This window comes from Crocodylus porosus, unplaced genomic scaffold (assembly GCF_001723895.1).
Source record: "Crocodylus porosus isolate Cpor-Errol unplaced genomic scaffold, CroPor_comp1, whole genome shotgun sequence".
Lineage (NCBI taxonomy): Eukaryota > Metazoa > Chordata > Crocodylia > Crocodylidae > Crocodylus > Crocodylus porosus.
The window spans coordinates 7,502,583-7,520,535 of record NW_017728910.1 but is presented as its reverse complement, the minus strand read 5'-3'; the positions used below and the strand labels follow the sequence as shown (position 1 = coordinate 7,520,535).

Below are 17,953 nucleotides of genomic sequence, written 5' to 3'. Positions count from 1 at the left end.
GCAGCAAAAGCCTAGCAGCCCAGAGTGGGGAAAACTGGGACTGGGGTGGGGGGTGTGAGTGAGGCAAGAACACATGCACACAGGAGCAAACAGCCCTGGCACTACCCAGTGCCAGGGTCATATGGCATGGCAGCTTCCAGGCACCCCCAACCCCTAGTTTTCCTGCCTGGGGGAGCAAACAGTGCATCCCCTACCAATCCCCAAGCTCTCTCCTCCCCCTGTCCCTTTTGCAATCTCTTCCCTGTGAGCTTTTCAGCAGTGATCAGAGGCCTAAGGAACAAGACCTCTGCTGCTGCAATTAAACCTGTCCCTAAGCCTGTCCCTCAGGCACTTAGGGGATGTGGAGGACGCGCCATGATCTGGGTGGAAAACAAGGGTCCCCTGCCACCATCAGGCCACGATATCAGCGAGCTGGACCAGTAATTTAAGTCAGACCTCTAGACGCAAGTATCCTTTGCCTACTGAACCAGCTATAGCATCGCCCTTTGTTTTGATAGGTAGATAAGACAGAGATGCTTAATAGAAAATAGTAGAGGTGCACTGATACATCAGTCATATATTGGATCAGCACTGATAACAGGAAAATTAACATTATTGGCAATCAGCTTTTTTTGGCTGATAATGTCACCAATAAATGCTGTATGCACATGGCCAGGAATGCAGCCTGGAAGCTTAAGAGAACAGTGTCTTGCCAGTAGTAAGTTTATGGGGGAGGAAGGGGCATGGGGGGGGCAAGATTGAGGCCCCAACAGAGAGGAAGGGAGTGGGGCTGAGGCAGGGGCTGCTCAGCCAGGGTGATGAATGAATGTGACGCCGGGGCTGGGAGCAGAGACAGAGCTGCACGGGGGTGGGTGGGGGGTGTAGACATGGACACAGGATGGACGGACAAACAGGCAGCAGCTCCCTGCTGCTGAACCTACCTCCGAGGGAGGCATGGGGGGCACATACCCACCCAGATTTATGGTAGGGCGAGGACAGGCTGCCCACTGTGGGCTTCGGACCAGAGGTTATGCCAGCCTCTTCCTCTTTGGGGCAGGGAAGTGTTGGGAGTAGGGCAGGCCAGATGTGCAGGGCAGGTGGTGGCAGTGCTGGGAGGTGTGGCTACAGGGAATTTTAGGATGGCTATAGCCCCCCGAACTCCCCCAGTGCTGCCCCTGCTCGAGCACCAGGGTTCCCGAGGGAAAGGTAGCAGAGTGGAGTGCTCCAAGCAAGGTCAGTGCTAGGGACAGGCTATAGCCACCCCAAAATTCCCTGTAGCCCCAATGTAGCCACCCCTTCCAGCACTGTTACCATCCTCCTGGCACAGCTGAGTCTACCCCGTCCCTGCCCGCTCCAAGCACAGCCCATCCAGCCCCCTTGCTGGGAAGAGGCTGACACAGCCCCTAGCTCCAAGCCCACATTGGGCAGCCTGCCTCCATCCTGCACACAAATCTGGGGGAACATGCCCCTATGCCTCCCCTAGAGGAGTGCAGAGCAGTCGGGAGCATCCCCGCCCTGTACCAACTGCCTGCAGCTCTGTCCCACTCCCGGCCCCGGGGTCGCATTTATTGCCCTGGCTATGAAGCACCTGCTCCTGGCTCCACTCCCTCACTTACCATGGGGCTTTGATCTGCCCCCCAATGCTCCTTCCCCTCCAGAGACTTACTATCAGGAGGCTGGTGTCCAAGCTGCCGGGCTGCATTCCTGTAAATTGGCTATTGGATCGGCATCAGCCAATATGGCTGACTAACAACTGGCTATCGATATTGGGCAAGAAAATCTTTATCAGTACACACCTAGAAAACAGGCACAAAAACAGTTACTATGTAGTAGTCTTCTAGATCACACTACATTTAAAGAGAGATGTGATGCTCAACACACTGCATTTTAACAGTTTCCAGGTGTTTCTACCTAAGATATAGATATTACATGAGATTATCTGGGTCAAATCTGTTATTTTTTTCTTGTGATGTGAGAAAAGACCAGCAGCACACTCACCTAGGCATTCCTCCAACATGGAAGAGTCATGATGGCCAGAGGTAACCAAGACACTGACTGCACAGTGTTTACTGCACGGTTGTGATGCTGACTGCACAGTAGCCCAAGACCACTGCTCAGTAGTGTCTGATCATGTTTTCTGCCATGTGATGGTACTGTGCAGTAGTCATGGGCAACTGAGGTCAGCCTCTTGTGTAGGTGTGGCCACTGACTACGCTCACTGAATCTCAACAAGCCCCAATTTAAATCCTGTTAAGGCAGCAAGGGGATGTGACGAGGCTACAGTGATTCTAGCAATTCTAGGCTTATATATGTTCCCCAAGACAGCTTTTCTCAACCTGTGGGTCCAGACCCGCAAGTGGGTTGCAACAATATATGAAAGGACCATGAACAAACTTTAAAACTGGGTTTTCCTTTAAAAGGAGGAAAATGTGGGAAACCACAGCTTTTCCCTTGTAGGCTGGCAGAGTTCCTGCCTGTAAGGGGCTGGTTGAGACCCCCAGTGCCCTGCACACTGGAGGGCTGGGGCCTGGGTGCTGTGAGTAGCAGGTCAGCAGTGAGGGTTATTGGGTGGGGAATGGCCATTGATATTTACAAGTGGGTCCTGGTACAAAAAAGTTTGAGAACCACTGACAACTGGCTTTGGGCAAAGCAGCCCATAAATTGTTTTAATTTATGCTGGGCAAGTGCATATTGGTCCAGAAGCATCAACTAGTTGTAAACAGCTTCCTGACAGTTCCTCAGCCACCTGTCCTGAGTGGATTTTGGCACAAGAACAAACTGTGGCAATTCTAGATAAGTGTTTCTCAACCTGTGGGCTGCGACCCAAAAGTGGGTCACAAGAAAGTATGAAAGGGTCAAGAACAAACTTTAAAAATGGATTCTCCTTTAAAAGGAGAAAAACATGGAAAACCCGTGGCTTTTCCCTTGCAGCCTGTCAGAGTTCCAGCCTTCAAGGGGATGCTTGGGGGGTCCCCATGCTCCATACACTGGGGGGCACTGGGTTGAGATTGGCCAATGTTTACAAACAGGTCCTGATACCAAAAAGGTTCAGACCCACTTGACTCGATGACCTCCTGAGGTCTCTTCCAATCTTAATTTTCTGTGATTTGAAATTCTTAAAATTTACCAATCTCCCATATATTCCAGGAATTTTTCCAGATTTCTTCTGCTGAAGTAGAGCATCAAGGACTCTTCCTCTACTGCGACTGACTGCCAAAGAACTTTTTGCTTCTTCTACTTTTTGACGTTGAACCCGAACAAGATTTTTAATGTCCAACTCCTGTCTTCCAAGTTGTTCAAGCTTACATTCTTTCTAACGATGTAAACAAAGTCAACAAAAATATTTATTTCATAGTGTGAGAGGCAACATATTATTTGAAGTCTAGATATTCTTAAGACAATGACTTATCAAAATGAAGTGAAAAACAAGCACACAAACTTCTTTTGTGAGCTTTATACTTCGATATATCATAATACAGGAACCTAAGCATTTAGAATATTTTTTAAGTTGTCTAAGGGAGATGGACAACCAGGTCCTTAGAGAATGACAGCCTTATTCAGAATAAAAAGAAAAATAATATGTAATATACGGAATTACAAGTTGTAAAAATATTTGTATTATAACTTTCTCATTTTTAACTGTACAGTCCTTAAATTAATTCCCTTGCATAGATATTCCTATTACTTAATCTTAGCATTTTTTCAATTTCACCTACTTGCATAGTATTATACATCAATATACAGCTGTCCAATGTTGGGGCACCTACGGGCCACATTTATGGCTACAGCTGAAAAGTCTGATGATGGTGTCAGCAGAGGCAGAGAAAGTAAGACATTTTGGTTTCATCTGAGTTGCCAAGTCACTCATAGCTATGAAATGTGTCAGCACTAGTGGAAAGTTAAGATCTCTCTCTGCACTCTGCAGAGGCATTTTCCAGTACAGAAGATGTTGGTGATGTCCCTGAAGATGATTTAAGCACCCTCATACATCAAGAGATCAGTGGAGTCTGAGAGTGGGATCAGAGATCGATGCCACAGACTTGCTTCAGGTATGAATTTGGAACCTGGCCTCTTGCTCCTTTCTGACCCAGAAAGTAAGAGATTTATAAAGGGAGCATTTCCTAGTAATTAAAACTTGCAGGCAATATAGGAACTTGACAAGCCCATCTGTCATGGGTCTGAGGTTTTCACAAAGTGGTCATAGCTTTAAATACCAGAGGCTTGAGGAAAGTCATGATGATGGACAACAAAGAAAACCAAAAGGAAAAGATGTTAGGCAAACTCAGGTCTTGTCAGTCAGGATGCTGACTAATGCATCTTCTATGATGAGGCCCAGTCACACTAAGTAAAGTGAGAGAATACCCCAGAACTGTATGATGATAATCATCATCAATCATCATCATCATCATCATCATAAAACTATATTCAAATATCAAGGGTAAAACATAAAATTTGAAACCCTTTGCCTTTAGCTTCAAGAATTTCAGGTCAGAGTAGATCATGGCTGACAATTAGCACAATACTAGCCAAGCAATCAAGCGGAACGCTCAAGTGAAGGCAGAGGTGTGAAGCTACCAAATTGAACAGGTGATTAAATGGGTATAGAGATCTACCAATTAGGGATGGACCTACTCTTGTTTTTCAGAGTAGAACTACACTTCATGTGCAGTATGACTACATTAAAAGGAACAAAAAAAAGTTCCTGAATGAATGGTGAAACATGAAATATTAAAAAACTTATGGTCTAACCTCCTTTAACTCCAGTTCAGTTTGAGGTAATTTTGTGTCAAGCTCTTTGATAGTAGATATCCTTTGTTTTAGAGTTCCGGAAGTAGTCATTAGCACCTCTTTTGCTTTATTTAACTGAGAGACAGCAGTATTGTGGCGACTGAGGTAGATATCCAGTTCTGACTGAGCTACATCCATCTTTGAACGGGCTTCATTCACAGTTTTACTGAATTCCATAAGTTCTTTTTCTTTGAACTATAGAAATGGGTAAAATATTACACTCAAAATAATTACAATAATACACTCTTGGGATGACTGAACATGCAAATATATTTTAAATATATTTGAATTAGCAGACAGAGGAAGAAGAGCAGGGGTGATATTCTCATCTCCCAGATAGGAAGAGATACCATAGCAAAGTAAAGATGTGGTATGTTTCAATTAAATAAGGCAATTTGAGCATATGGATTTAGAAACAACCTTGTCATTTACTCAACTGGCAAAAAGAAGCTAGAAGCTCTTCCAGAACTAAGCAGAATTGAAGGAGCTGGATATGCAGGATCCAAAAAACAAGAATGTATCAATATTACAAAGCAAAGTCAGCTTCACACAGATTGTTTTAAGGCATGACAAGTTTTAAACAAAAATGACTACAGTAAATATCTTGTGTTTTGTATAAATTAGGAGTAAAAAGACTGAACAAAATCATCCAAAAAAATCTTAAAATATTTTCTGTGGGAAAATGTAGGTTTATTGATGTCTAAAATTTGTGGCAATGTATGAATTTTAAGGCTTTTGCTGATGGTAGAAAGTAAGGCAGTATCCATTGCTATAACACTTTTTTCTTTCTTCCTTTTTTTATTTTTAGTTTTAATATATAGGGGTGCACTGATACATTAGTCCCATATCTCGATTTGCACCAATATAAAGAAAATTTTCAGTATCGGCAATCGGCTTTTTTGGGCTGATGTAGCTGATAATGTTGCTGAAAAATGCTGCATGCAGCAGCAGCACAGCATACAGGCGGCCAGAAGCGCAGCCCAGCAGTGTGGAGAGCAGCTGGGTCCAGCTGGTAAGTCTGTCATAACAGAAGTTGGGGGGGAGAGGGGGGGAAGCGTAGCATGCAGATTGAAGCCCCGGTAGTGAGGGAGTGAGCAGAACTGGGGCAGGCAGTACCAGCTGGGATGGGGTGTAGGATGGAGCCACAAGTGGCTTGTCCAGGAGGTGGGAGGCAGCAGCCCCTGCTGCTACACACACCCTGGGAGAGCATGGGGGGCTGTGTGCCCCCAGATCTGCGCACAGGGAGAGTACAGGCTGCTGCTGTGGGCTGGGCTCTTCCCGGCGGGGGCAGAGGAGTTGGGCTGGGCTGGGCTGTGTTTAGGGCAGGCAGTGGCAGCACCGGGAGAAAGAGCTATTGGGTGGGGGAACTACCATGAATTTTGGGGTGGCTGCAGCCTGCCCAGTGCCACTGCCTGAACTTCCCCCCAGGAAGAACCCAGTGCCATCCTCGCCCCAGCCTGCTCGCACATAGATCCAGGGGCACATGCCCCCCATGCCCTCCCAGAAAGGTCCCCCCACCCCCAGAAGAGCCACTTGCAGCTCTGTCCCGGCTGTGCAACCCAACTCCCTCCCCCACCACAGGGACCTTGGTCTGCTCCTCCTCCCACAAACAACCTTTCCCTTCCCCTTTGCTCCCTTCCCTGCAATAGACTTACCAGCCAGGCGCTGCTCTCCAAGCTTCCCAGCTGCATATCAGCATTCAGATTGGTATTGGCTAATATAGCTCATTAAAAATTGGCCATTGGTATCAGCCCAAACACTCTATTGGTGCACCCCTAAGTTTTTAGCTTATGCATCTGAAATATTACATTTAAATGTATATAACAGGTAACAAAATTCAATATTATAGAAAAGATTCAGTGATTCTGAACTGAAAATGTAACTTTTTGTTCCAATTTGAAATTAAAACAAATTCTAGGGGGGGAAAAAAAAACAACCAAACCCGGCTTTCCCACACTGAAAATTTCAATTTCCAATCAGCCCTATACTTTAAATTACTCAATTCTAACTATTTAACAGAATTTCCCCAAAATACTCGTCACTTTTATGTCTAGGTAAGTTAGTTCTAAAACATTAAATCAAATGCTAGGAACATAAATATTCCAAACCTCTTTTTCTTCCTGAAGACCTTGTGTTTCCAATTTAAGGCTATCCATAACCTCTTTTAATTTTTCCTCCTCTCTTTCCTTGTCCTTTTCAAGAACTTCTTTCTTAGATGTTGCTTCTCTGATTTCTGTCTTACTGTTGGCAGGAACATTTCTTAATTCCTCAACCTATGAAGGAAGAAAATTATCTTTTCCATTATCTGATAAAATATAATTTCTTGTCTTTGTTTTGTTGCTGTATGCTACATTAATAAGGGAAAACTGAAGAAATGTGAAAGTCCAAGCCATGATATGCTGAGCCAGTCTAACATTCAGCTGCATAGAACTGCAAAAAATTTCCTTGCTTCAGAAGGGAAGTACATATAGGAAGTATTCTAAGGAGAAGTTTTATTTACCAGCATTATTTAACTGAGTGCAAGAGATTCATTCCATCTAGTATACTGCTATTTTGTAAAGATCACTTATTTAGAGTTTAGACTGTTTGGCACAGCATTTCCTACAAGTAGCCTCACTCAGTTCCTGTCCAACAGGTCTAGCATTTTCCAAAACTGGGAATTCTGAATCGGAGCAATCAAATTAGACACATTCCCTGTCTCTTATCTGTCCCTTCTTGGGTTTAAGCCACAGTTTTAGACTGGTTATCTACTGGGGCAGCAGCACAGAGATATGCTGGGGTTGGTGAGCTGGAAGCTGTGCCTGTACTGCTGCTCTGCTCACCCTACCACTCCAGCTGGTGGGAAGTCACATCAGGCTGGATGTATGCAAGAAGTAGGTACAGGAAGAAAGACGACCAGACCAATATGTCGTTTAATAAAGATAATGCTAAATCCAGGCTTGCAGTGTTATAGGATGGCTATTTACACTGTAGTAACCAGGTTAAGGATGATTTAGTAGCGTGGAGTGTACTTCACGTACATACGAGATGTATGCCTCATTTGAGATGGGAGTCTCAACGGCAGTGTTGACATGTAATATAAAGGGTGAGTCTCTATACTGGAATTTACCATATTCCTTGAAAATTGTTACCCTATTATAGGGGTGTCAAACTCATGCTTGGTTCCCCTCCAATTCAGATCCCATTTTGATGAGGACTACGAAAAGTGTTGATGGAGGGCAGATATGGTCAATATGGATCCCACATCTCAATGAATCAGTTATTATTGAGTAAGCCTCAATTAAAAACTTGTACTATAGGAAACTGTAGACAGCACCCTATTCAGGCATTGAGAACAAATAATTTCAAGGCTGACTTACTACTTGTTTGAAGGATTACCCAGTTTGGCATTGAATCTGGCTGCCATGTGAAAGGCATAATGTTTAACAAAGCTGGTTGTTCCACACTGCTATCTTATGGGGTGTGTCTACATGTGCAATTAATGCTCAGGACGGCTACTGCACAGTAAAATAAGATGCAGTAAACTATGTCCAGGAACACATCTACAATTGAGCCCTGTCAGGCACAGGTTTGTGCCCAATGGAAGCAGCCTGGTCTAGGGCTGCTCCTACCCTGTTCTGTTCACCTGCACCTGCTAGGGGGAACTCCAGGATCCCCCAGGTGCCAGCCCAAGGGCTGGCAGGAAGCATGGGGGCCAGTTCTGATGTGCACCAGTCCAGGAAAGCTGTGCTGGCTGCAGGGGCAGCTGTCTCCCATGCCCATGGAGACAGGTCCTGATGTGGATGTGTCTGGGAGAGCTGTCTTGGCTGCCCAGGACTGTTGTATCCCAGCCATGTGCAGAACAGGTCACAACCTGCTCTCCACATGGGTGGGATGCAGCAGTTCTGGCTGCTGCCCCAGCCCTGATCTCCAGTACCAGAGCTGTTTCCTGACAGCTCTCCAAGTTATGATCTCCACCTGGTGGGGAGACAACTGCCCCTGCAGATGGCACAGATCCTCCTGAATGAGGGTTTAGCCAGGCAGTAGCGAGCCTCCCTGCTGCCTGGGCTGACCAGAGCAAATTGTACCAGGTTAACATCTACACATGCACTACTGCGCAGTAGCTAATGCACTGTTAGGCTAGTACCTGTATTAGCTGGTACTAGCCAACAACACATTAGCCTAATTTGCTGTGCAGCAAATCGTGTACACATGTTGACAGTGACAATTTACTACTCATTAGATTAATCTAATGTGCAGTAAAGCATCTTGTGTAGACACGCCCAAGAAGTGCTATATTGGGTCAGGCTAACGATTCATCTAGCCCAGTATCCATCTCCAACAGTGGCAGAAGCAGATGCGAGAGGGAGAACATTTAACTGGATAGATCTAGAATGATCTATCCTCTATCCATTACTCTCCCTGGCATGCACCATTATTGGTTTAGAAATGCCAGAAGAAACATCTCTAAACCATTCTATTCAACACCTATTAATAGATTTATCATCCATGAACTTGTCTAGTCTCTTTTTTGAATCTAGCTATGCTATTTGCTTCTACCACCTCCTGTGGCAATACATTTCTAAAGTTAACTACACGTTGCATAAAAATGTACTTTCCTCTTTTAATGTTAAACTCGTCTCCTGATTTTAGTGGTTGCCTCCTAGTTCTAGTATTTTGGGACTTAGTGAACTGTTCACTTTGTTTATACCCTTTGTGATTCTACAAACCTGTATCATAACCCCCCATAGCCTTCTACCTTACTCTGAAGCAAGATGAAGATGCTGCCTATGACCTGCCAGAATCCAGTGTGCCCCTTGATATACTGATGGAGAGGTTCACAACCTGATTGCAGGAGGAAATAATGGGCACGATCCACTTAGATTCTCTGTATTGAGATGGTTTGGCCTTTCAGTGTGCCAGATATGACTACAGAAAGGTGAGAAGAAAGTCTAAAGCCTATTATTGTTAAAGTAATAGAGAAAGGCTCCTGAAACATTTAAAGCACATGGTTTCTTTTCTCCCAGTATTGGACATGATTGTGGGAAGATGATCAACATGTTAAACTGATGCAGGTGCAACTCCAGGACCATATTAGAGATGTAGGGTGTGGATGGTAAGTGAAGTCTGGCAAAAAGGCATTATGTCTACATTGCAATGTGGCCTAATATACCCAAAACCAGTACACATTGTTATCCTTGGATTTACTCATATTAACTTTAATGTATCACCGATCATAGATAGTTCACAGAGAGTTCTAGATGGGAGACTAAAAAAAAAGTATATTATATAGTATATATAGAGCTGCTGCTGTCTCCTGAGATTTGCCTCTGGTCAGTTTTCTAGTTACAAAATAGTCATGAATAGCTGCTCTCCTAAAGTGTACTACCACTAAACGTAGGAAGATTTTGTGAAAAAGTTTTTCATGCCCTAGACAGTTTAAATATTAGAACTGTATACTGGTAACTGTTGGCTTATGCTGTGAATGAGGGCCCTGCTGTAGGTTTGATGGATAGCTATATGGAATTACACCTCTTAAAAACTAAAAGCCACAAATTGGTCTTGAATGTGAAGGAATGGGATAATTGAGAAAAGTGAACTGAAATGCCATGCTTGTTCAATTCCATTAAAATTTAGGAGAGAATAAAATGCTGTTTCTTTAATATAGGAAAATACTGAAATACTGGAATGAGGAGCATTTTCTGATGATTTCTGGCAGCACCTCTTCAATCACTTCTCAACAAAATGAAAATTGAGGGCATCTACTGTGTCCCAGTTCCAGTTGTAAACCCAGGAACGCTGGATTTTAAAAGGAAGAGGGACAGAGGGTGGCCTGTGGAATGCTCATAATAACACATCTTAAAGAACTCCAGTTAGTAAAAAAAAATGTAAGTAATTTCACGATCTTTGAGCAATACTCCATATGTACATTTTATTTCTGGTGACTCCTATCAGTATATTTTTGGATGACCAAAGGAAATAGGTTAAATGTTACAGCAGTTTAGTTCCACTTACTGTGGTATAGACAAAATACTTCGTTCAACATGACTTGGTAAACTGGGATTATTTAAAAGCCAAGTATAATTGTTTAGTCTACCTATATCCTGAGATGGATACATTTCTTAGCAGAGCTGCCAGTGTAGTTTAACCTTTGTCAGAATGCTCTAATGACTGTAAGCAAGCGCATCTCATCACTCATGCACTCAGAAATCTACTTGGAAAGCCCTGGTATGAAAATTGTCCTTCCCTTATTTTCTGTACTATAGCCTAAGGTCCATGTCTTTTTTCAAAAAATTGCTGGGGCAACTCTTAAATTAAGGAGGTGCCTTTTTCCTGGGCATGGTATAGCTCAAACAGGGGAATCAGATTCTTTACAAGTGGGCCCTTGAAGAAATTTAAGGCATTGGGGTAGGTTATCTGATTGGTGCATGTTGTGCCAAAACTGATGCCAAGTACACCTGGTCTGAACTTAAGAACAGGTCATACAATGCACATCTCGTGGACTGCCCTGAGCACTAGTTAACTGATGTGCATGTGTAGGCCTGGTAGGCCACCTTTATGAATTCTGTCCCAGTAACGAGGTATCTATCACTTTGCTTCTGGATGATAAAAGACATATCAGAGGACATCTTACTGTAGATAGTGGCAGAATGTTTCCATCACTCAAAGGATTGGAGTATTAGTGAGTACATGAGCAAGAGCACACGGACGTCTTTTTTAGCATTTAAAATAATCAAATACCCTTTCAAGCAACCCTTGTGTTATAAAGCAGCTAAAGTTCTTCTGCAAGTGATCTTCAAAATGCAGAAATTCCTATTTAGAATAAATTACATACTTAAAACATATAGTAAGTTTCAAGTGACAAATACCTTTTCTTTATCCTTTTGAAGTTGCCTCTGAAGTTTTTTAGCTTTACTTTTGGCATGTTTTAATTTTTCCCTCACTTGAACATCTTGCAAATCCAACTGAGTGAATTTCTCTTTGTTTTCCTCTATAAACTTTGTGATTTTATTGAGCTTTCTAAAACAGTAAAAAAAGAAGGTAAGTTGGTCAATTCTGTTATTAAGATAACCATTTTTAGGAAAACTTGTTTTAAACAAAGTGTACTGCTATAATGCCTTGAATTTAAAGTGCTGCTATTCAGTTTGTTTTTTTTTTTTATATATAAAAAAAAACAGACAGCTTTTACTAATCCTCTGTGGGAACACAATGATCAAACAACAGGAACAGTTTCTTTTTCTGCACATTAAACAAATTCAGCAGCAGAGCTGTCCATAACAGATTTTTCTCCTCACCTTTTATTTTTTCCTGCTGAAATACAAGAATAGCAAACCAGGTTCACTGATGACCATTTAGCCTAATGCCCTAATCTAGTGGTGCTCAACTTTTTGGCCCCATGGAGCTGATGAGCAGGAGAAGGCCAGTCTGCAGACTGAATTGAGCCCCATGTGCCAGTACTGAGCCCTGGGGCCTGGCCCTACTGCCTCCCACCACAGCATGCTGAGATTGTTGGGTCTTGGGCCTGGCACCACCCTGCCCAGCCCTATCCACTAGGACTGGGTGCCCAATCCAGCATGCAGCGTCTGGGGCACTCCATGGACTTGGAAATCTGGCAGTGGGGGGGAGTGATACTACTGCTTTTCCACTGCTAGATTTCCAGACCCATGAAGAGCCCAGTAAGCCAGATAACACAGCACTGCGGGCCAGAAGTTGAGCACTCCTGCTCTAATCAGATTTAAAAAAACCCTCAGCTTTGGCTGCCCAACCAATTTATTATGTGGTCAGATCATTTTTTCCTTTTCTTTTAAAACTGGATATAGGAACATCATAATGAACCCCCCAAAATGTTGAACAGTTCATATATAGATAATTTATGCCTGTCTGAACATAAAAACAAATGCCAAACTACTGGCTAGTTACACTGGACAAACAGTTGACTGCTACGGCAAAAGATTCGGAGTTCCAAAACCTTTTCTTATGTGGTGGGAGTGGCCAGGTAGAGATGGGAAAGGGGATTTTGTCAACTATGAATATTACCTAGTGATGAAAATATCTTCCTAAAATATGTTCTAAGTCTTGATGTTAAGAGTTAAGCAGTGGAAGCAACAACATTTAACACTGCTGCCACTCATCCCTCCAACAGATTTTCAGCTCTATGGGTCCTATCTTTGAAACCTCTGCCCTAGTAGCAAAATGGAAAAAAGACAAAGTATATTCTGTTTCTTAATTGATTTTTTCCCCCTGATTTAATATCTAGGGTTAGAAGTTTATTCTGGTATTTTCTGTTAGCCAAACCACGCATTTGAATGCAGACTCCCCATTTTTACTTGTTTGCTGATATAACAAAGTGGAACTGTTATTCAGTCTGAGGCACTAGTCTTCAGGTGGCTTTGGAGGATTAAGAGAAATGCATATGGCTATAGAATGTCTGTTGCACTTCTTTTCCTACACAGAAAAAAGTTTCATTGTACTGACAGTCTTCCACAACACGTTCTTCTTTCTGAATATATCAACATTTGCTGAACACATGAGGCTGACAAAGAGCTCGCATCATATCACTCTGACTTTGCTAGCATAAAACTAACGGATTTGAATTCTTAGAGTAGAATTACACTTATTCATATAATCTGTTCTAAGGAACACAATCAGATCTGAAATATGGAAATGCAAAGGGAAAAATTTGATACTGCCCATTTGAGCTGCATTCAAACTAGAGAGATAAAGCCATTGCCAACAGGGGTGTGCACAAAACAGGCTGTATTCAATTCAGATTCAGCCTGAAATCAGGGAGTGATTTGATTCATTGATTCAGATCACTGTCCTAATTCGATTCAGCTGAATCCAAATCGGAAGATTCAACACTAATTTGGAGAACCAGCAATTTGCCATAGACAGAGCTTGAAGTGTTTTTTCTACATACCTCGAAGTACCAAGCGCAGATTGTGAATGCTGAGATGCTGGAGAGGATGGAGCATCCCATGGGAGTAGGGGGGCATGTGCTGAGCAGTGAACCCGGAAATAGACCAGAAGTACTAGAAGTACTTCCAGACTCCCCCAGACCCAGGAGACACAGTTGCCGAGCCAGGGGGAGTACAGGGGGGTGCAAGTGGACCTGGAAGTGCTTCTGGTCTACTTCTGGGTCTGCTGCTGAGTGCACTGAGGGCCTTTCCCGCGCTCACACAGGACGCTCCATCCGCCCCACCACTGCAGCATTCACAAGCTGCCTGCTACCTTGAGGTATGTAGAAAAAACATTTAAAGGTATGTCTAGGTCTGAATGATTGAATCTTTCCGAATCAAGTCGGAGGGTTCCAATTCAATTAAGAGAAATTACAGGGTCTCCTGATTTGATTCGGATTTGGAGATTCGACCACTGTATTGGGCTGAATCTCTGCCTAATTGAATCAGTGACCAAAGCTTCACACAGCCCTAATTGCCAATGCCTTGGACACTGCAACATTAGGGAATTTGTTCATATAATGTTCTCGTGAACCTAAGATAATGAACATGTCTCTCCTGCAGAAGAAAACAAAATCTGGAGGGAAAATTTCTTCATGACCCCAAAACTGGTAATTTGTCTGACCTTTACTGCATGAGCAAGAACCTCCAACCAGGCAGACAGGTTCCTATATACTGGTAAGACCATGACTGCATTCCACACAAACGCTTCTCTAGCTGTGACTAGTGCCTAATGCTAAACAGGAAGGTGAACCCTGAGAAATGCTAAAATGTGCAATGGGTGCATGAGGAATTATCCCTACAGGTGACCAGCAGAATCCCTAAATTTTGGGTTTACCAGACACTTTCTACATAGATAGTGGAGTTTTCTTTCAATCCCATCATGATCATAATACAATAATTATGTATCATGTGCAGTGATCACTGCTTCAGCAGCTGTTGATTACCCTTTTGTGAACCTGTCATGCTCATCTTGAAGCAATCCAGGTTCCTTGCCCCACTACCATACTTTTTAGTAAGACTATTTCAAAATATCACACTTCTGTTAGAAATCTTCCAACTGCAAGTCCAGAAAGTTGTTTGTGACTAGTGCATCCATTTGATCTTGCATTGATGTTGTGCTTTAATTTAAACACTTCTCCCTAATATTCACTCCACAAATATACTTATAAATAGTAATTAAATCCCCTTTTCAACCTTAGTTTGGCTAGATTAAATAAATCAAACTTTTAAGATTACCTCTCATTCTCTGTTTCCCTAAAATATACTACAGTATAACCTCATGAATCTAGCATGCTCAGGATCAACCACCTGCCGGAAATCTGAAAACTCCAGATTTTTGAAGCCAGAGTGGCGGCTGGTTCCAGAGCAGCAGCTGCATGTGCAGCGGTGATGTGGGTGGTGGATGGCAGCAGCAACTGCTGCGTGCAAGCTTCTCCCTCTGCTGCTCCAGGACTAGCTGCCGCTACTCACCAATCTAGTATAGTTTTAAAAAGTGCCAGATTTTTGAGAATTCCATATATTTGATATCTAGATTTATGAGGTTAGACTCTAGTAGAAAGACAGAAGAAATGCATGGAAATAACTTTACAGTTGTGATAAAATTATAGTAGAAATATGGAATTTAGTCTAAGATTAAGGAAACAGCTCCATATTAGTTATTTTATGCACGGGTCCAAGAACATTAAAAAAGCATAAAGTATAATGACAAACAGAAAAAAAATATGATTCATCTTAAAGGTCTGCATAAAACTGAAGAAAAGATCTGTGAAATAGAAAAGAACCCCAATGCTACAACTAATGGTCAATAATGCTCCAAGGAGTTTGGTAGCTAGGACCAACAGGACTCTCTATTCCTGACAAATCTTTGGAGTAAGAAAGTAAGAAGAAAAAATCCATGCCTTTTAAGCCAAAATCATAAAAAGCAATAAAAAAAAACATTGTCTAAAGAAATGCATTTTTTCATACTGTTAATTTACAGAAGTACTGTGCTATACAGGAAAACATAACTACATTGTTCCAGGACCAGGGTAGGAACCAGATTGTGACCTGCTGCGTATTGGGAGAATGGAGGTCACTGGGGAAAGAGGCCTACTCTTGGGGAAAACACAGCCTAATAGCAGCAGCTTTGCCTCCTTGCATAGGATGGAAATATTGAAATTCACTGTGGAAATTATGGAGGCTAAAAAGGCATGCCACAAAGTTGGCCTTATGAAGGAGCACTTAATGCTTTTCCAGTCCCTAAGAGAATGCCACATACTAATTTTTTCCATATAATTCCCATTAAACGTAACTGGACATATGAAAGCAGAGCAGGAGTGTTTATGACTTGTGTTGTTATTTGAGGGTGGAGAACAAAACACAATATGTACGTTAAAACAAAAACAACTCAGCAGCACTAAGCTTTATATTCACAAAAATGCAGATTGTGCTATTGTAACTTAAGATAATGGTAACACTTACTTTTCTATATCTTTTAAGGCTTTAGTCTTATCTTTCATTTCATCAGCAAGTTTACTACTCTTCTCATTAACATCTTTAGTCTCTTCCTGAATTTTTTGCTTTTGTGTTTCCATTTCATTTATCCGCTTCTGTAGATCATAGCTACAAGAAAGTGTTTTACATAATTGAGGATTACAAAGAAGCCACTTTTATGTCAAATTCATAAGATTTTCTTTTTTAAAAAATGATTTGGGAAGTTAAAAAAAAACAAAAAACAAACAACAAAACACCACCTTACAGCAAATCTTACAACAAAACCTCAGTGCAAAGATCTAGTCTTAATGCTGATCATCAGGGATCTGGGCTTTCTATTTCCCACAGAAAAAACCATGGATTTCCCAATTTTATCAGGGAAAAAACAGATTTTCCCTTTTAGCAGAGATACCTGCTGATTTCCCACTTTTGCAAAGAGCTCTGCAGGAGGGTAGACTGCCAGCATGCAAGAGCTGATTGCAAAAAGGTTGGGGGAAACCCCCAATCCTGCCCAGAGGGAGAGGGAGGAGGGCAGGGGCTGAGGCTCTCAGTCACCCAAGGCTTGGCTCAGGCTCACTGTTCTTCCTGGAGCCTGTGGGATAAGTGGGGCTTCCAGGGGGCTGGGGGATATGCCAGTAGGGCAGGGTGTTGGTGAGTGGCTGGGGGCTGAGGGAATGGGGAAGTACTGGGGGAACCCTACATGGAGTGCCTGCCTGAGTGCATGGACTCAGAGCAGTGCGATATTGGCCCTTCAGGGAAGCCACACATGGAGGCATGGAGCCTGCTCTGGCCGATACTGTGCCACTCTGGGTCCACATGCCGCCAGGCAGGCACTCCATGTGCGGCTTTCCCGAACACCTCCCTACTCCCTCAGGTCCCAGCCACCTTCCCGTGGGAGTGCATGGACTGGGAGCAGTGCACTATTGCCAGGCTGGGCTTGTCTGGGGGGCGGGGCTAGCTCCCAGCTGCAGCACGCACTCCCAGGGGCATGGGGACTCGTGGCCTCCAGATGTGTGGGGGACAGGGGCAGGGCAGGTACAAGCTGCAGGCTTATGCTCCCCGCCCTGCTGAACTCCTTCAGGGCCTCCACAGCACAGCATGTGCTATCTGGCATGGCAGTGCACAGTAGGGACACACAAAAAAGCCACCTGCCACTCAGAGCTTTGCGCTGCTGGCTGGGCAGGCATTCCTGCAGAAAGCTGACCAGGGGATGAGTGGGGAGGAGTTGGGGAAAGCTGCAGATGGAGTGCCTTCCCAGCTGGCAATACATGGACACAGAGCGGCATGGTATCAACCCAAGCAGGCTCCGTGCCTCCATATGCCACTTCCCTGAAGAGCCAATACAGTACCGCTCCGAATCCATGGACTACTGGCTGGGCAGGCACTCCATGCTGGGTTTTCCGCAACACCTCCCCCTTCTATCAGGCCTTGGCCAGCTTACTGCAGGAGTGCCTGCCTCCCCCAAGGTGCATGGACCCTTCAAGGAAGCCACACACAGCATACATCCACCCTGCCCCCACCCCCTCCACAGATTTGTGGGGAACAAGTCCTTCCTGCCACCTGGGAGTGTGCACTGCTGCCAGGGGCCAGCCCCACCCCTGCCTGAGCCTACAGTAGGCAGGCAGCAGTGGGGGAGCCAGTTCCATGTTCCTGCTGCAGCAGCTGCTGCCTTGTGTTGGGGGCAGGGAGCTGCAGACCAAGGTCCCTGGTCCCATAGCCCTGGCAGCCAGGGGGCAGGGGCTGGAGGGAGGGGGGTGTGTGTGTGTGTGTGTGTG

The 17,953-nt window shown here is 43.8% G+C and overlaps 1 protein-coding gene across 2 annotated transcripts in view; it reads right to left on the bottom strand.

The window, feature by feature from the left end:
- SMC4 (structural maintenance of chromosomes 4) overlaps positions 1–17,953 on the bottom strand; it is a 66,413-nt gene that overhangs the window by 18,011 nt on the left and 30,449 nt on the right. For both annotated transcript variants that reach the window (XM_019532666.1, XM_019532667.1), the window contains exons 8-12: positions 16,167–16,307; positions 11,616–11,766; positions 6,876–7,040; positions 4,729–4,962; positions 3,107–3,292 (exon numbers count right to left, since the gene is read on the bottom strand). In XM_019532666.1, coding sequence (XP_019388211.1) covers positions 3,107–3,292; positions 4,729–4,962; positions 6,876–7,040; positions 11,616–11,766; positions 16,167–16,307 — 877 coding nt within the window. The remainder of the gene's footprint in view (positions 1–3,106; positions 3,293–4,728; positions 4,963–6,875; positions 7,041–11,615; positions 11,767–16,166; positions 16,308–17,953) is intronic.